The sequence below is a fragment of the Acipenser ruthenus genome, chromosome 1 (assembly GCF_902713425.1).
Source record: "Acipenser ruthenus chromosome 1, fAciRut3.2 maternal haplotype, whole genome shotgun sequence".
NCBI classification, from domain to species: Eukaryota; Metazoa; Chordata; class Actinopteri; order Acipenseriformes; family Acipenseridae; genus Acipenser; species Acipenser ruthenus.
The window spans coordinates 102,622,930-102,641,267 of NC_081189.1; the positions used below are offsets into that span (position 1 = coordinate 102,622,930).

General features: G+C 34.5%; 1 protein-coding gene across 5 annotated transcripts in view; it reads right to left on the bottom strand.

Annotated features, from left to right (window-relative positions):
* Window positions 1-3,217: 3,217 nt before the first annotated feature.
* Window positions 3,218-18,338, bottom strand: part of LOC117421338 (cytoplasmic polyadenylation element-binding protein 2-like) — a 54,612-nt gene continuing 39,491 nt past the window's right edge. For 3 of the 5 annotated variants that reach the window (XM_059035431.1, XM_034035626.3, XM_034035624.3), the window contains one exon: window positions 16,125-17,195. In XM_059035431.1, coding sequence (XP_058891414.1) covers window positions 16,968-17,195 — 228 coding nt within the window. In that variant the 3' untranslated portion in view covers window positions 16,125-16,967. Of the gene's footprint in view, window positions 3,402-11,959; window positions 12,533-16,124; window positions 17,196-18,338 lie in introns of those variants that run through there. The other 2 variants (XM_059035440.1, XM_059035438.1) reach the window with 2 other exon arrangements.

Below are 18,338 nucleotides of genomic sequence, written 5' to 3' on the forward strand. Positions count from 1 at the left end.
AAATGGTAAAAAATATACTTTTGTAACTTCCCTAATATGAGTCTCAAATGAGAGATCAAGATAAAAGATGACCCCCAAACTCTTAATTTCTAGTTTTGATGACACAATTTTGATGAGAGTATAGTGTTGTGTAAAAGCCCCCTGAAGTAAAACAAGTTGATAAATAAACTAAAAGCAACCTTTTAAAATGTCTTGCAGAGATTGCAGCTAGGATCTTCCGGAAGTTAATTTGTTGTGATGGAACGTATTGAATTTCCTTGTGGATTCTGTTGCAGATAGCCATTATTTCAAGATCATTATGCTCTTATTGAAGGGAGAATTTTTCACTGTTTAATTTTAACAGTCTCACTTGACAATGCATTCACAAATCTCACTCATAACTTTTTTTCAAATATCATTCATATTGGATCAACATTGCAAATTATGCCCTGGGTTGGAGCCACTGTAAAGTTATTAAGTAAAAAATCTTTAAAATGCCACTGAACCTTCCCATTGATGCGGCATTCTGATTAACAATAGGCCCAGCCTGGTCAGGCCTGCCTATATTATGAGATATTTTACAACAAGGAAAACCTGATATTCAAGTTATTGCCTTTTCTTTTTACATAATGTAGTGGAGATGATAAGTATTTAAAATGTCACACTTGAAATGAACCATATCTTTAAACAGGCAAGCATACATTATTCTTGCAGCTCATTTAAGGTTTTGAGAATGAGTGTCTTTGCCATTGTTTTTCATCCTATAATACCACACATACCACATACAGTACATTGCTAAAGACGTAACATTAGGACTAAAAAACAACTTTGTATGGGTATGTCAGAGCTATCTTAAGTAATGCATTGGTCTTGTTGCTTAGATACACTTTTGTTTCAGTCATCTAATCCTTGTGACTTCTTAAAGGACCCCTGCAGCCTCATTTGAGTTCTTACTGGTTGATTTGATCAGCCTGCCCAGCTAAGCCATTGTAGAATTCTTAGACCGTTTTACAGAACGATGGAGTCACACTGGATAATAGTAACCACCTCTCTGTGGTTACACCAGGATGACCTATGAGAAAAGGTGGTTGATGCAGTCCAGGGGGGTCCACATCAACAAGAATACATTGGCTAATATGTGTAGGTGTAACATGAATATAAAATGTATCATTTTTTATTGTGTACTTATGAATGAATTTAAAATTAAACTGGAAATTACAATTAAGTTTCTACGTTTTCAATTTGAATTGCACTATAATTTTTTAACAGCTTCACTATCTTATACAGATTTTTTAAATTATGTATTTAATTATTAATTATTTTGAGTGACACAGTCCATCAGTCAGGTAAATACATACCAAATCCAAAATGCCAGCTGCTGATACATTGGCATTGTACCATGGGTGATGAATTATTCATATGATACACTGGGATTTTATTATGAAAACGACCCCAAAGCACACTGTGACTGGAGTCCGCCACCACTATATAATTGGGCACCAGGGGAAATAAACGGCAGATATAACAACAAGGTTAGAAATAATGTACAATAATATATATACACACACCCCTAGATTCTGCAGAGTCAACGCCCAAGGGGCGTAAAGTGTGTGTCACTCATTTGCATACTCTATATTCTTACTATTGAGACGACGTGATTATCACTATTAATACAATGAAGTCCTGCCTGCACTCATTTTACTACGGAAGAGCCCTAGGACCAAAAATTAAAACTCAAGATTTTGACTTTGAAACTTGAAAGTCTTAGAAATGAATGACACACTATAGACACCTTTGGTGACATCAGTATAATACTTACTAGATATGTCATTTGCATTGCTCCAAACTTTTATGTATTTTTTCGAAGAGACATCTGTGCAGTATAAAAATGATCAATTGTTGTGGGGCAAGATGCTCTTTATTGATAAAACAGCCTCAATTAAAGGTTGTATATTACCTAAAGAGAAATGTAGATTCACTATTGACCAATCTCATTTAAAACATGCTTACTCCAAACTTATCTGCTTTTTCAAACAGATATGATTCTATAATATATGCGGGAAAAGGAATGTATACCAGAAAACCTTTTTTTTTTTAAAATTTATTAAAACCCAACGGTAGTGACTTTGAGTTCAGAGTTCTGCCTGTTCTCCATTTTCCCTAGACCCAGCTTGTAAGTAGAATGGCGAAATGTCAAGTTTTTTAAAGTTGAAATTTCAAGTTTTTATTTTTTTCTCGCATGGCCCTCGTGCCCTTCCATTTTTACAGCTGGGAGGACTGATGTTAAAACGCAGCTCCTGGTCACATTGTGGTGCTCAAGGTTTCCGGAGTACTCTTTCAGCTCTCTCAAGGTCATGCCATAGTGATACTGAATGAAAACATAGTTTCATTTTGGTTTATTTAAAGTTTGTTGGTACTGGTACAGTAAAATTATTGTATGCAATAAGTAAAATGGTACAGTATGCAAATTATTACTATATGTACAATACAGAAATAAAATGTTAACAGCTAAGTAAAATGCGCTAAAAAAAAAAGTTGTAAGTTTATAGAAGTAAAATAGGGATTGGATTAAAAAAATGGAACAAATGTTTGAAAACATTAAAAGTTAAAAAATGTTTATCTGCACTGTTCAAGCTTGTCCATGCTTGTGAGGGATCTGCAGTAATCCCCTATCAGCCAAGGTCAGCCTTACACCTTGTCACTGCAGAAGCTCACAGACTTTCAACTGGATTGGAGCCCAACCCGACAGGCAGAAGTGCCAATTAAAAGCTAGACCTCTCGATGCAGCACAGGCTCATGCTGGTGCACTAATGGCTGTTTTAAATACATATATTTTAAATTCATGTTGAGATCAGTTGTAACTAAATAGTGACAGCAGGGATAATGCACGGATTACTGTTACAATTCTAATCTGAAAGAGCCGTGACCAGGTCAGTGAAGCTCTCTGTGACTGCTGACAATCAGGACTTGTTCCAATAACACAGCTTATTTTATCCATAATTATCATACTCTGTAATATGTCTTTAGATATGCGTGAACTTACATACGAGCAATATTATAATGTAGAAATTATATATAACAATATATAACAATATATATGCTAAATAAAGTATAAAACACTGAAGAAGCTGTGGAAAACATTATCTAAACTTCTACAGATGTAATGAAGATGGTTTGCCACCGGGAAAAAAAACAACAACAACAAAAAAATAAAAAAGCTCGATATGGTGGCAGTAATTGCAGCTGTGCTTTTATTCACCGTGGAGAAATTGTTTCACATTATTTTTATTATAAGACCAATGGAATAAACATGCATACACAGAAAATAGATACACAGATTACTTTCTTGTCCTCGGTTCTCTTTCCCAGGGTGACTTGGTCAATCCTCTTCTTTGCTGAGATGTCAGCTATAGTTTGACTGGCTAGAGGATGGGAAGATGGAAAGGGGAAGAGAATGAATGGAGATGGTGGGGTCACGCGAGCATGAAAAGATTTATACAAGTGAGTATGGTATTTATAGTACATGTAGGGGGCAGAGTCAAGTAATTGTAGTTAAATGGAAGGGTGGGGTAGTCTCTGAACCTCTTAGAATTGCAACTCTGTTAAGAATTACTTTTATAAACATATTTAGTAAGATTTGCAACATTTTTATTTTTTAGGAAAACTGTGATCAAATTAGCTTTGAAAATCTTGTTGGCCATGTGCATCAACCTCTATTTTTCACTCATTAGTACAAACTCATTTGGCACTCAGTGGCTCACTACTTCCCTGGTATGCTGAAGATGGCAGTGTGTTTGGTTGCTATAGAAAACTCGGCAGCCATATTGTGTGAAAACAAGCAGATGGCTGCTTACAATGTTGGGAGCCCTGTCATTCCTATATTGGGTTGATAGGTTGTCCTCTGAAGAATGTTGAATTGTGTTTATCACTGTGTAAGAACATTTTATATAACTAGTTCTAGTTAAATTCTATGTTGTTGTGATAAGGGGATGATGTTTAGCTTTATCATAGAACAGCGGAGAGCATAAATATTTGATAAACCATTCATAATAAGGTAAGTATTACCATTATAATGGTGACCTTGCTCACAACCTGACAACTCCTTAGCATGTAAGCTATGTATATATACAATGCTGTGCAAAAGTCTTAGACATGTTGCATTTTTATACTCTGATGCATTATGAGCATCAACAATTTACTCAAAGCCTCCACTAGTGTTTTCTACTATTATAACAACCTTGACTTGCATAAAGAAGGAAAAACATTGAGTGAAATAGCTCGCATCACTTGATTTTCAAGGTGTGGTATCTGAAGCATAATCAACAAGTACAGAGAAACATCATCTGTAATTGACAAACCCAGGAATGGAAGACCCAAAAAGCTGGATGACTAACAAGGATGAGCAATACTTGAACACAATATCCTTAAAGAATAGAAAGAAGACAAGCGTTGAATTGACAACAGAACTGGCAGAAGGCACAGGTGTCGTTGTCCATCAAATCAACAGTACGAAGGTCACTCTTGAAATCAGGATTTAAAAGATGTGTTGCAGTAAGAATACCTCTGTTGAACAAGACTAAAAGGCTAAAATATGCACAATAACACAGAAATTGGACTATGGAACAATGGTCAAATGTGCTTTGGACTGTTGATGGATGAGCGACACTTGAAGATAATATCCTTAAGGAATAGAAAGAAGGCAAGCGTTGAATTGACAACAGAACTGGCAGAAGGCACAGGTGTCGTTGTCACAGGATATTATCTTCAAGTATCGCTCATCCTTGTTAGACAGCTTTTTGGGTCTTCCAGTCCTGGGTTTGTCAATTACAGATGATGTTTCTCTGTACATGCTGATTATGCTTCGGATACCACACCTTGAAAATCAAGTAATGCGAGCTATTTCACTTAATGTTTTTCCTTCTTTATGCAAGTCAAGGTTGTTGTAATAGTAGAAAAAACTAGTGGAGGCTTTGAGTAAATTGTTGATGCTCATAATGCATCAGAGTAGAAAATGCAACATGTCTAAGACTTTTGCACAGCAGTGTGTGTGTGTGTGTGTGTGTGTGTGTGTGTGTGTGTGTGTATATATATATATATATATATATATATATATATATATATATATATATTCTCCTATTATGTTAATTTGAAATCCAGGAGCATTACATTTTATTGTTGGTGGATGGGTAAAATGTAAGAACATAAGAACATAAGAAAGTTTACAAACGAGAGGAGGTCATTCAGCCCATCTTGCTCGTTTGGTTGTTAGTAGCTTATTGATCCCAGAATCTCATCAAGCAGCTTCTTGAAGGATCCCAGGGTGTCAGCTTCACAACATTACTGGGGAGTTGGTTCCAGACCCTCAGAATTCTCTGTGTAAAAAAGTGACTATTTTCTGTTCTGAATACCCCTTTATCTAATCTCCATTTGTGAACACTGGTCCTTGTTTCTTTTTTCAGGTCAAAGAAGTCCCCTGGGTTGACATTGTCTATACCTTTTAGGATTTTGAATGTTTGAATCAGATTGCCGCGTAGTCTTCTTTGTTCAAGACTGAATAGATTCAATTCTCTTAGCCTGTCTGCATACGACATGCCTTTTAAAGCCGGGATAATTCTGGTTGCTCTTCTTTGCACTCTTTCTAGAGCAGCAATATCCTTTTTGTAACGAGGTGACCAGAACTGAACACAATATTCTAGGTGAGGTCTTACTAATGCATTGTAAAGTTTTAACATTACAATTTATTTAACAATATATCCAAGCATCTTGTTGGCCTTTTCTATTGCTTCCCCACATTGTCTAGATGAAGACATTTCTGAGTTAACATAAACTCCTAGGTCTTTTTCATAGTTCCCTTCTTCAATTTCAGTATCTCCCATATGATATTTATAATGCACATTTTTATTGCCTGCATGCAATACTTTACACTTTTCTCTATTAAATTTCATTTGCCATGTGTCTGCCCAATTCTGAATGCTGTCTAGATCATTTTGAATGAACTTTACTGCTGCAACAGTGTTTGCCACTCCTCTTATTTTTGTGTCGTCTGCAAATTTAACGAGTTTGCTTACTATACCAGAACCTAAATCATTAATGTAGATTAGGAATAGCAGAGGACCTAATACTGATCCCTGTGGTATACCACTGGTTACCTCACTCCATTTTTAGGTTTCTCCTCTAATGAGTACTTTCTATTTTCTACATGTTAACCACTCCCTAATCCTTGTGCATGCATTTCCTTGAATCCCTACTGCGTTCAGTTTGAGAATGAATCTTTTATGCGGGACTTTGTCAAAAGCTTTCTGGAAATCTAAATAAACCATGTTGTATGCTTTGCAGTTATCCATTTTCAATGTTGCATCCTCAAAAAAGTCAAGTAGGTTAGTTAGACACGATCTCCCTTTCCTAAAACCATGCCTACTGTCTCCCAGGATATTGTTACCATATACTGTAGGTAATTTTCCATTTTGGATCTGTCACAAAGACGGCTGTAGTGGGTGACACGTCAGACCAGAAAGGAATACACAGACAGACGGTGGTGATGAGTAATGCTGAGTGAAATGGTGGCACTCAGCGTTTATTAAAAAAGTAAAAGGTTTAAACAGAACACAGAAACAGGACACGGCACTTGAGCCAAAACAAAAAGACAAACAAAGCGGACTAGACAGACAAACACGGTGAGCAGATACTTTTAACTATTATTATTATTATTACCTCCGTCTCCAATCCCATTCTCCACTCACTGAACACCCAACCCTGAGTGAGTGCTACGTGTCTCTATATATACTGTTGTGCTGGGATTCAATTACTAATTAATTATTCACTTGAATCCCAGCATGTGAATTCATTACGTGCAACCCCGTGCTCACATATTATTACATACTTTAAATGCACGTGAAGTGATGTGCAATCCCGTGCCTAAATATAATTATACAATTTAAATACTCGTGCTGCACACACCCATTTATATCCCGTGTACCAACTACAATACACCAACATTTAACACACCACACGCAACATACAACATATAACACACACATGCACACAGGGGCGGGGCACATTGCCACAGGATCTTATTATAGTTTCCATAAGTTTACATATAATAGAAGTCAGGCTTATTGGTCTGTAGTTACCTGGTTCGGTTTTGTCTCCCTTTTTGTGGATCGGTATTACGTTTGCTATTTTCCAGTCTGTCGGTACAACCCCTGTGTCAAGAGACTGTTGCATGATCTTGGTTAGCGGTTTGTAAATAACTTCGTTCATTTGTGCTTTAAAATAAACATATGGTACCGGTAGAATACAACTTGTATTACATTATTTAATGCATGTACTTACAACAAAATAATTTCACCTGGAAGATAACTTTGTTAAATGCATGTTGTTAACAATCAAATACTTATGCGGTAGATACTAGTAAATTATAAATACAGTGTAGTTAATGCCTCTGTATTATGATGTGTACAATATTTTTATTTTAACTTAACAACAGTTACTTTGTAGAAATTGTGAAACAAGTAAGTAAAGAACTGGCTGCTCTTGCAGTTACAGGAAGTAATTATTTTCAGTGTCTGCTGCGATAACTAAATATGGATTGGTTTTGTATGCATTGGAAAAGTAAATAAGCTTCTGTCACAAGTTTTATTTAAAACTAGAACATATAGCACCACCAGAACAAGATCTGATAATATATATCAGTGTCTCATTGTGACTGCAGTCTGGCTATTTGGGAGCAACATAGTTCCGCGTTAACTTGTGGTTTCAGCAATAGGGATATATAGTGAAATCAAAATATGTATTACTGCATGGAAAAGAGTTATTTTTTTAACAGAGAGTAAAGAGCACACTATTGCTATTGAAAAGTGATGTAGTATAGTTTTGTATTCAACCCAGTAGTCTGGATTTTAGCAGTAAGATACATGAAAACGGTACATTGTTTTAGAAGAGTCAGCAACTCAGTTCTGTACACTACAGCTTTACTAAGAGAGAGAGAAAAAAAATCAATGTAGCACAAACAATTCCTCTCAGTAACTCAATAGGCCCATATGAAATTGAACTCTAAGGTTACCAGTACCCTGTCTTCTGATTATGTCAGTGCCAATGCCTGTCATTCAGGGCACCACCCTGATGATATGACTGAAGACCCAGATGATGTCAGCGAATCGTGAGAAACCAGAGGAACAGTTGGCATGAAACGGGTTTCAGACTCTTGGATCTAGTTGTCATTTGGCCACTGTCAAGCTCACTTGAAAGCTGCCAGCAGAGAAGGCCTGAAATCTATTTTAAGACTTGCTATGACATTCAGGATTCCTTCAGAGAGTTCTGCGGAAGGCAAGGTAATTCTATATGAATTATGTCCTGCTTTAGCCACCATCTGGCCTATATTTCATCTAACCAGTATCAATTGAGCACAGGTGTTTGCACAAATCAGGTGGCACATGTGACTTATATAATAACCAAACATGCAGTTGCATGTAATTAATGTAATTAATATCAAATGCAATTTGCATTCCCCTTTCTCTTGAGTTACAGCAATCATGTCAAACTGCTGTCCCTGGCACACTGGACCAGTGTTTTAAATTAAGGACTTATTCCAAGTATTTTTAAACTATCCGTTTTTTCTAATTAGTGCCTGATCAATAAAGATATGTCATAGTATACTGTACATCACAGCTTACCAGCAAGTGTCAGGGTGCAGCAGTCTTACAGCCTATTCATGAATAATGCATGATCGTGAATTAAGTGAATTTCAATCATATGGTTTGAACACGTTGGTCGCACCTGGTTTTGGTAGTCATTTTGTACCTCTTGCAGGATGTAAAACAGAGAACAAAAACTAAATTAAGAGGGATTATTCAAGTTAAAAAATACTCCACTGAAATTAAATGAAAATGTAGAATCGTTTGCGCCTAAACCCTTAGAAACCACTATTGAGGCTACAAATGAGGTTTTCCACCAGTTTAACGCAGGACATTATTGGGTTAAATTTACAAAGGAGTCCACACAAGGTCATAGTATAAGAGCTAGGTCAGTGGAAGGTAGTGTTTAAGGGTCAATAATTATAAGTTGTAATTGGGTTGCTTCTATTCAAGTAGAAGCCAATTCATCTACTGAATACATGTCAAATTTGAAAGAGGCATTAGAAATCTTGCTTACAGGTTGCTGAGGTCGAATGAGTTACTTAACACGACTGAATTATTTATAGGTTTTCTACAGCTTCCTACTGATTAATACAAATGTCTAGATGCTGTGAATCTCACATGTTAAAATAAAATATATGCATTCCGTGTACATTTGTGTAGTGATACAGTACGTGACTAATAAGCAAATTATATGCAGCTCCACGGCACACATAATTGTCTGCTGCAGTAAGATCAGCCTCAAAAGAGGGATAGACTAAAGGTGGTTTGTCACTAGAATTAGGGTGCAATTATCATTTTAATACTCTAGAGCAGGGGTGTCAAACTCACTTCCTGGAGGGCCGCAGTGTCTTCTGGCTTTTGTTCCACCCGAGCTCTCAATTACTCAATTGGTCTAATGATTTGATTAACTGGACACATTTAACACTTCTCTTCAGGCCTCAAAATGTTTCACAGGTAGTGTACCTTGAATCAAGTGCATTTTTAAAACCATCAACTGTAAAAGACCTTGAAAAATATTAAATATGTCAAATTGAACAAATAATTAGATCAATTATGTTAACTGAGAGCTTAAGTTGGAATGAAAACCAGAAGTCCCTGCGGCTCTCAAGAACTGGAGTTTGACACCCCTGCTCTAGAGGCCAGCAGTTTAGATTGTAATAAGGAATATTGGTCCATATTTTATCAAGATCTTTACACCAGTTCTCAAATTAACCTACTGGGTCGCTTTTTACTAGTTTTGTAACATTAACAGTTTTAGATTCCTTAATGGTGCAAATAGCTTGCATAATATGTTTTCTTGTTTTCTGCATGCAAAATACCTAAAAGTTTATTTAGAAGGAAGGAAGTTGGTAGCAGACAAGTAGTTGCCAGAATATACAGGTAGTCCCCCATTATAACCATTGACTATAGAAAAAGATTGATCCCCTGAACCCTTTTTCCTTTTTAATACATAGATTCAATTTACTAAGCTCATAACAGAAGCTCTCACACAAAACAACACTGTCAATTACACTCTTTACCCTTACTATCTTACCGATCTGTGAGAATCCGAGTTATGGGAACAATGTAACAGTCAGTAGAGGCTGGGTGCACAACTGTGCAAGGATAGATTCGCAGTGTTTTGTTTTTTTTTAGCCTATGACCTTGTCTTACCCACAAGGGTCAGCAGTATACTGTAACAGCACTACATCACTCAATACTGCATGCTAAACCAATCTGATTCATTTATTCATGTATGTGGATAGCCTGTGCTGTTATGTTAAATCCCAATACAGGTTACAGTTACCACCTCACCTGGCATTTAGAAAAGTGTCCTTTGAATGGAAATTGCAATCAGGGAGTGTAACAGCAGTAAGCATATGAAACCATGAACTACAGCTGGGAAACTGAATTCCCAGCATCAGAAGAGTACTTGGGGTGGAGAGGTACATATGGTCGCTAGATGGAAAATAATAATTGAGAAATGTTGGAGCTGTGCCATGAATACTCTTGCATGGTAATAGGAACATTTAGAAATAAATCCTGTAATGCACAAAGCCAGCTGACTTGAATTACTGGTTGCTGTGTTATGGGCACTTTGTATTATTATTATTATTTGTTTATTTAGCAGACGCCTTTATCCAAGGTGACTTACAGAGACTAGGGTGTGTGAACTATGCATCAGCTGCAGAGTCACTTACAATTACGTCTCACCCGAAAGATGGAGCACAAGGAGGTTAAGTGACTTGCTCAGGGTCACACAGTGAGTCAGTGGCTGAGGTGGGATTTGAACCAGGGACCTCCTGGTTACAAGCCTGTTTCTTTAACCACTGGGCCACACAGCCTCGTAAGGGTTTGGGTTTGAGCTTCTGAACTGGGACCAGTTGCAGTCTGAAAATCACCATGTAAAATGGTGTGCACCAAAAAAACAAAGAGAGAGCACAAATAAACTTTAAACTTCACAGATTCATTTGAATAGCTTTTTTTGTCCCACCATGAAAGTTAAAAAATGTTCATCTGTTTTAAATATTTTAACAGCACATGTACTAATGTATTGCTTATTAAAGTAATTGTTCCAATGCCATGTGTACTGATATATGTAAGTATGTTTGCTTTACTGTAGTATATTTTAGTCTATTGTGACTATATTCTCAATAAAAACAACATTGAATACTATTTTACTATGAAAATAATAAAAAAAAAAAAACAAAGTCTAATGCAGCACACATTTCCATTTAAATTGGTGGTGTACCTACAGGTTTTTCCCCATTCATTTTTATGGATGGAATGCTAAAAGCAGAGAGTCTGAAATTGATTGGAACATCCTCATTTGTGGGATATCATACAGTAACTCCATGAACATTCACAGAGTAATTGTACAAACCACAAATGTAATAAGTGCCCACAAATGTAATAATCTCTCCCAAAAATGTTATACCCATCTACCAACTTTCAGTTATTATTTATTACAAACCCCCCCCCCCCCAAAAAAAAAAACAACATTTGTCATAATTAACTAAAAGAGTATATACTTTAATCATTGGGCAGTCATTATTGGGGGTATGCAAATGGATTTTAAATGTTTATATCCAAAACCGTCACAAATTACTACTATTAATTATTAGTTAAAATAGTTATTTAAATACATAAATAAATATGTACTTAATAATTCACTGGCATTATCATGGATGCAACATTTCTGGGAGATCTTACATTTGTGGTCAGTTATTACATTTGTGGTTTGTACAGGATCCTGTATAAGATTCAGGACAACAGTACTGTGTAACTTTTCAAGGCGTGTATTCTACTGAACCCCCTGTACAAATGTAATATCAGTGGCAATATATTTGTAACTACTGAGCACTTTATTTGGAAAGTGAATCTCAGCATGAAAAGCACATTTTTTGACATTTCAGTTGGCAGAAACTACTATTAACAGTCCATTCTATTAATAGTAATGAAAAACAAACAAACAAACAAACAAAATACTTTGCACTTAAGTTTACTTGACAACCCCAAATGTCACAACATAGACGTAAAATACACAGTGTGCGACTGGTTTGAAGGAAATATAAATTACCAAAACCGCTGCCATCTTATATCTGAGTTTAAGACAAACTATAGAAATACACATATTGTCAACAAACTTTATTTGTGATAGCCTAGTTTTTGTATTGTGTGATAACACAGGCAGCAGTGTATGACTGTGCGCGACAGCTTTTTAGAAGCAGTTTAGAAGCTCCATGTAAGTAGAGTGGTAAAGATATTTTTCTGACAGTGACCCGAATACCTTATTTTTTCTAGTTATTTTATAATAAATGTTCGTCTTATTTATTATGAATTCCAGTAGAATGTCTTAAAAATACACACCTGTGACACCAGGGTTATCTTCAAGCTTTAATCCACTACTATCGGCTGTAATAAGGGTGCAGGTTCCCCTTCAGCAAGAAAGAAAGACCAAATCATTTTCAGCGAAAAGCAAACATGCTAATAATTTAATGGTTTATTAATTCAATCGACAATATTACAAATATTTAAAAATGACTTAATATAAATAGTTGGCAGCAAACTATTCCATTACAGAGTTAAATTACCAGTACAACAGACAGACTGGAGAATTAGACACCTGACCTGAAAAAAGATGCACAGCAAGAGAAATAAAAAAGAAGCCATAAATAAAAAATAAAAAAAGCTGAAGGTGATCATTTTGTGTCCAAAAAGAACGGGTTTTATTTAAAAAAAAAAAAAAGAAAAATTAAATGAAATAAAATACGAATTAAAACACCCCATTTAAATACAAAAGAAAAAAAAAAGAAATATATATTTTTGCATATCAAAGAACCATTCATTAATAATTACACTCCGTAACCCACTTGTGTCAATCTATACACAAACTCTGAATTAGAAACTAGTTACTTTAACATTATTACAAAGAGTTCAGCTCCAAAAATAATTCAACATAAAATAAACTTTAGCAATTAGCATCATAAAATTATATATATTTCCACATAAAAATACAAAATAATATTAATGACACAGAATATGAAAAAATATTCAAAGTATTTTGCTAGTATTAAAATGATAAAATTAAAAAATAAAATTAAAATATGCATGAAAAAAAATATCTCCTTTTGTTAGCAAAACACTATCCAAAATAACTACAATAATTTACATCAGTACAAAGATATGTGGATTTGAAAATAGTTGCAATGACAAAAGGGGTTTCTTTTCTGGACAGTAAAAAATGACACTGGATAATAAAATCTGCAAAATATGCAATGAAAAAAATAAATCTGCATTAAAAAGGGTTACACTGTTATATTTTTTTCTTATACAAACATTAGAAACAGTATTGCACATCACAACACAGTATCAAGGTTAGTCAGCCTTTCAAAATGTGTTATATTCAAGTTTTGTAGCATCTTTGAGGAGAGGCCTTCTGTGGCCAGATGCAACAGGGATAAAATCTCAAGTGTTTACCATAAACTAAATAGAAATGCTAATGTTTCCTTCTCTTACAAAAAATAAAATAAATAAATAAATGAATAATAATTTAAAAAAATTGCTAGGATTTAGAAATATTTTCTTTTTTTTTCTTTTCTTTTTTTTCAGCAGAGCCCTGCATCTGGTCAGTAATACGTACATTCAGGGAACGTAGGTGTATAAGCTTATTAAAATACAAAAATACAATCAAAATCAAACAGTTATTTTGTCTACAAAAATAGGGAAATAAATATGATTTACAAAAAAAAAAAAAATGCAACAGTGTTCAACACATAGAAAATAGGTCTCGGTACGTACAAAAACATGGAAAGTGAAGTCTTGCAGGAACAGGAAGGTTTGTGGAAATTACTTTTTTTCCCCTGCTACCTCACATGTAGGAAGGGGAGCATTGTTTGATGTAACACACAAGTCTCAGAAACTTTTACATTTGATATGGGACTAGAAAAAGAGAGAGAAATACCTGGTTTCCCAAAGCAATTTTCCTACTCCAGTTTGGGATGCTGCTAATCAAAACAAATAGCCAGCATGGATTTGAATTATTTTCTTTTAATCTTCTATTCCACCAGACAGACTAGATCCCCCTTTACAGTGTCTATTTGCTATGTTTAATGTATTAAATAACCACACTATATTAATTTCTATATAAAACTGACTAGGCCTTTCACAATTTTAAATAACTTAATGATTTACTAATTTAAAAAAAAAAAAAAAATTTAACAAAAATAGTTCTGAACATTAAAAGAAAAATCCTTGATTTCTTTTTTTGTGTTTATTATTATTATTATTATTATTATTATTATTATTATTATTATTATTATTATTATTATCTTGACCATTTGTTATGCACTACTTATTTTCTATTGTTCTATTAATAATAATAATAATAATAATAATAATAATAATAATAATAATAATAATAATAATAATAATAATACAACTACGAATAATATACTGAGGTATTGCAAAAGTGGTGTCATCAGCCAAAACGTATGCCTTAAAATTAGCCAACCATTTGAAAATGACATTTCTAAAAGTAGATAATATATAAGTAGTTCAAAACGAATGGTCAAGATTGATTAAGGATTGGCAGGGAAACAAAGAAAATCAAGAAAGACTGAAGGATCCAGGACAATAACAAATAGAAAACATTAACAAATAAATAAGTAATTTCCTAAACACAGCATTGAGAAAAAACATTAAAAGCTTGAATCACAACCACCATAACATAAAAACAGCAGACTTGGGCAGGAAACACATATAATAAAGTACAAACAAAAAACACACCAGCAGACCACTGAGATTCAAGATCAACACTTTGCTTACGTAAAGATTGTACCTAAGAATTATTTAGGGCAACTTCCTTGTATTTTCACCATTAGGACAAAAGGTATGTATATATATATATATATATATATATATATATATATATATATATATATATATATATATATATATATATATATATAGAAAAAGAAAAACATTATAGTTGGTCTGCAGATTTCTAATACAATAACCGCTCGGGATGTAGACCTTATGGAAAATTCCCTTTCTTTATGCACAACCATGGCAAAGCACTTCTGTTCGATACAAAATACATTTGCCTACTAACCTTGCCTTTTGATTGAAGATTAAGCAGCAAAACTTTTCAGTGGCCAATCAATCAAATAGTGACGTACTAATACAATACTCATGGCCTTTAGACTGTGTTCTAATCTTAAATATGTGTTTTTGATTTGTATGTTTGAAGTTGTTTTAAAAATAATTGGTTGTGTTTCTTACTTCTTTAGTGTTACTACTGAGAGAACATACATTTTTCTTTTTTTTCAAATTTCACTGCATATTTGAAAAGTACCAAAATAGCAAATATAAATCCAAGCTAGAGAATAGTAAAACTATAACTAACTATAACTATTTTATTGTTCCAGTCTAATAGTAAGTTTGAACTATGCAGCTAGCCCCTTGTTTAAAACACCACCTCCATTTTGACTTTACCTGGATTAGTTAACTATAGTAAAGACTATATTAAGGTAGAAATATATTTACCACATTATTCCGGTTTTGTTAAATTTGGATTCTACTTAGCAGTGTGTTGGCCATCTTTGGTTTTCAGAGGACATCTAAGCTGTTATGGTCAGGGTTCTACAACAAAGTTCTACTGGTACTAATTCCACTCCACACTAAACAGTACTACACATCAGACAAATACACAGAGATTACAATATTACATCCAGTCTACAATCCCCCGACCCCATTTCTACTAACCACCAGTTCACAAAATGGCTGCACTTTCTAATCTATAACTATTTTTGCTTACTGTACATATTTAGGACACTGTTAAACTTGTTACAATGATGCATGCATGTTTTTTTTTATTCCTATTTTAATTATATATATATATATATATATATATATATATATATATATATATATATATATATATATTTTAAATATGTCATTTTGTTCATGCTAACTAGAATTGTACTTGAATATGTTTCCAATACCTCCCCCCACCCCACCCCACCCCATATTTATAATTAATGTTTAAATTGCATGCATATGGTGTATATAAATCAGTAGGCATGCAGTTCACTTTTCTAAGTTTATGGCAGTTTAGGCCACGTGTGCCACTTGCATTTCAGCTTGCAATGCAGTTTATCTATTATTTTTTCTTCAATAACATATTAATAGATGGCATTAAATATAACACCTATATATAGCAGCAAAGCTTCTAATACAGCTTGTGATGAAAAATTCTTAAAATAATGAATAACAAACCAGATTATTATAATGAGGTATTCTTTTTTGCAAGTCAAAATGGAGAGCGAAAAGTAACCCTATTTGTTTTTTTCCCCCCCATTAAGAATACACAGCAAATAGCAAGAATAAAAAATAAAATTTGTATTGTGGCAGAAATGTTTCACTTTGCCTCCTATCTTTTTTGCTACCTTTGGTAAAATCACTGGGGCAGGTCTTAAGAGTTAAAAATCAAGATTTCCCAGAAATAAGTGCACGCTTCACCCACTGGAGATAGCAGCAGATTATGTGCCCCCATGCAAAAACATTCTTATATCTAGTTTAAATTTTACATATAAAAATAATTTGAAAAAACTACAAAAAATTGTTTGTTTTTTTTCTTTTAAAAAACATGAAAGTACCACAAAAAAGTTAGTAAAGCCTGAGATGTAGGGTTTTGGTGAAAAACAGAGGCTTGTAGTGTTTTGGCTGCTACAAAAGATATATGTACTGTATTGATAGCTTAGGGAAAGAGGCAGAAGAATGCACTTATTTCTCCCTCAATGTCTTGGCATCTTCCTAAATAGTAAGCCACATGCACTCTTGGGCCGTCTTGCGGATCTTCTACCCTGCCCTTCAGTTCCAGCGGAAGTGAATCTGCCGCGGACGATCAGCCCCTTCTTTGACTAGCGGCTTGTGAAACTCGCGCCCTGCACGAGAGTGGATGTTCGCCCAGCAAAACTCACAATAATACTGCAGGCAAGTGACGTTGGCACAGAAGAAAGGAGCAAACTTCCCCCCACAGCGGGCTCCCTGGCACTCATCACACATCTGATCATCCAGGACATATGGCTTCACCTCCACCTTCAAAACAAAACGACAAATTTGAACTGCATTCTAGATCTTGCAGAAACATGGTTGTCTGAGAACCATTTTTAGAATGATGAGCATGATGGACAATCCCCTTTCTACCTGTGTTGCCAGAAGGCATTCTGCACAAAGCAATTGCAGTTTGTATTTGTAATTCCTGCTGACCATGCAAAGCGTTCGGGCGAGTTATCTTTTGCTTCATGCACAGCAACAATAGGAACTGATAGAATAGATATTACAGTGATTGCTCCTGACGGGTATTGAATTTGAGTGATTTTACTGAAGTGGCTGCTTTGGTTCAATGTGCTTCAAACTCCCTGCCATATTATTTATATGGAATTTAGTACCATAAAGACACTTGTGGAATTTATTACTCAGGGCATTTCTGAGAGCTAAATAAACTGGCTTAAAGTAAATTGACTGACGGACTAGATTTCTACAGTAAGCTTGCTCCAGTTCGTTGAAAAACATCAAATAAAAAGCTTAAAATATCAAAACAAGTAATAAACAGCTCAGAATTTTTTTTATTTTTATAGAAGGCAATATCTTCCTTTTTTCGTTTTATTAGTTCTGGAAAAATATCAGTATTTTGTCTTAGAAAAAATGTGCACTGCAGCGAAATCTTAGTAAATGGGCCCTTTGTATTCTGCTAACAAAAAGCAGGAACATCTCTGAAAAAGACACCACAGGAAGTCATATCTTATTTCTTTTTGTAATCCATTAATAAAAAAGTACTGAAACACAGTAAAGAGAAAGTTTAACATTTGAAGGATACTGACCTGCTATGTAGCTTTATTTTACTCATAATTTTCTTTAGTAAAAAAAAAGTTTAGCTGTTTGCTTACATAGAATATAGCAGTAACAACAATGTTGTCTGATACCAAAAAGTTACAAACTGTGCTGGTAGTCTATTTTATCTTTAATACTAAATATCTTAGTATTCCTTAACAGATAATATTTTGTATGCTATCCCAAGCACAGTGGTAGCCAAAATGTTACCCATGTACTACTGATGTGAGGTATTTCTTTATAATTTTACCTGCCAAAAATGTATTTCAACAATGGTGACTGCAAAGGTGTATGAAATGCAATTCCTTTTCCTCAGAAATTAACTGCAGAAGATGGCCTCTTGACTTA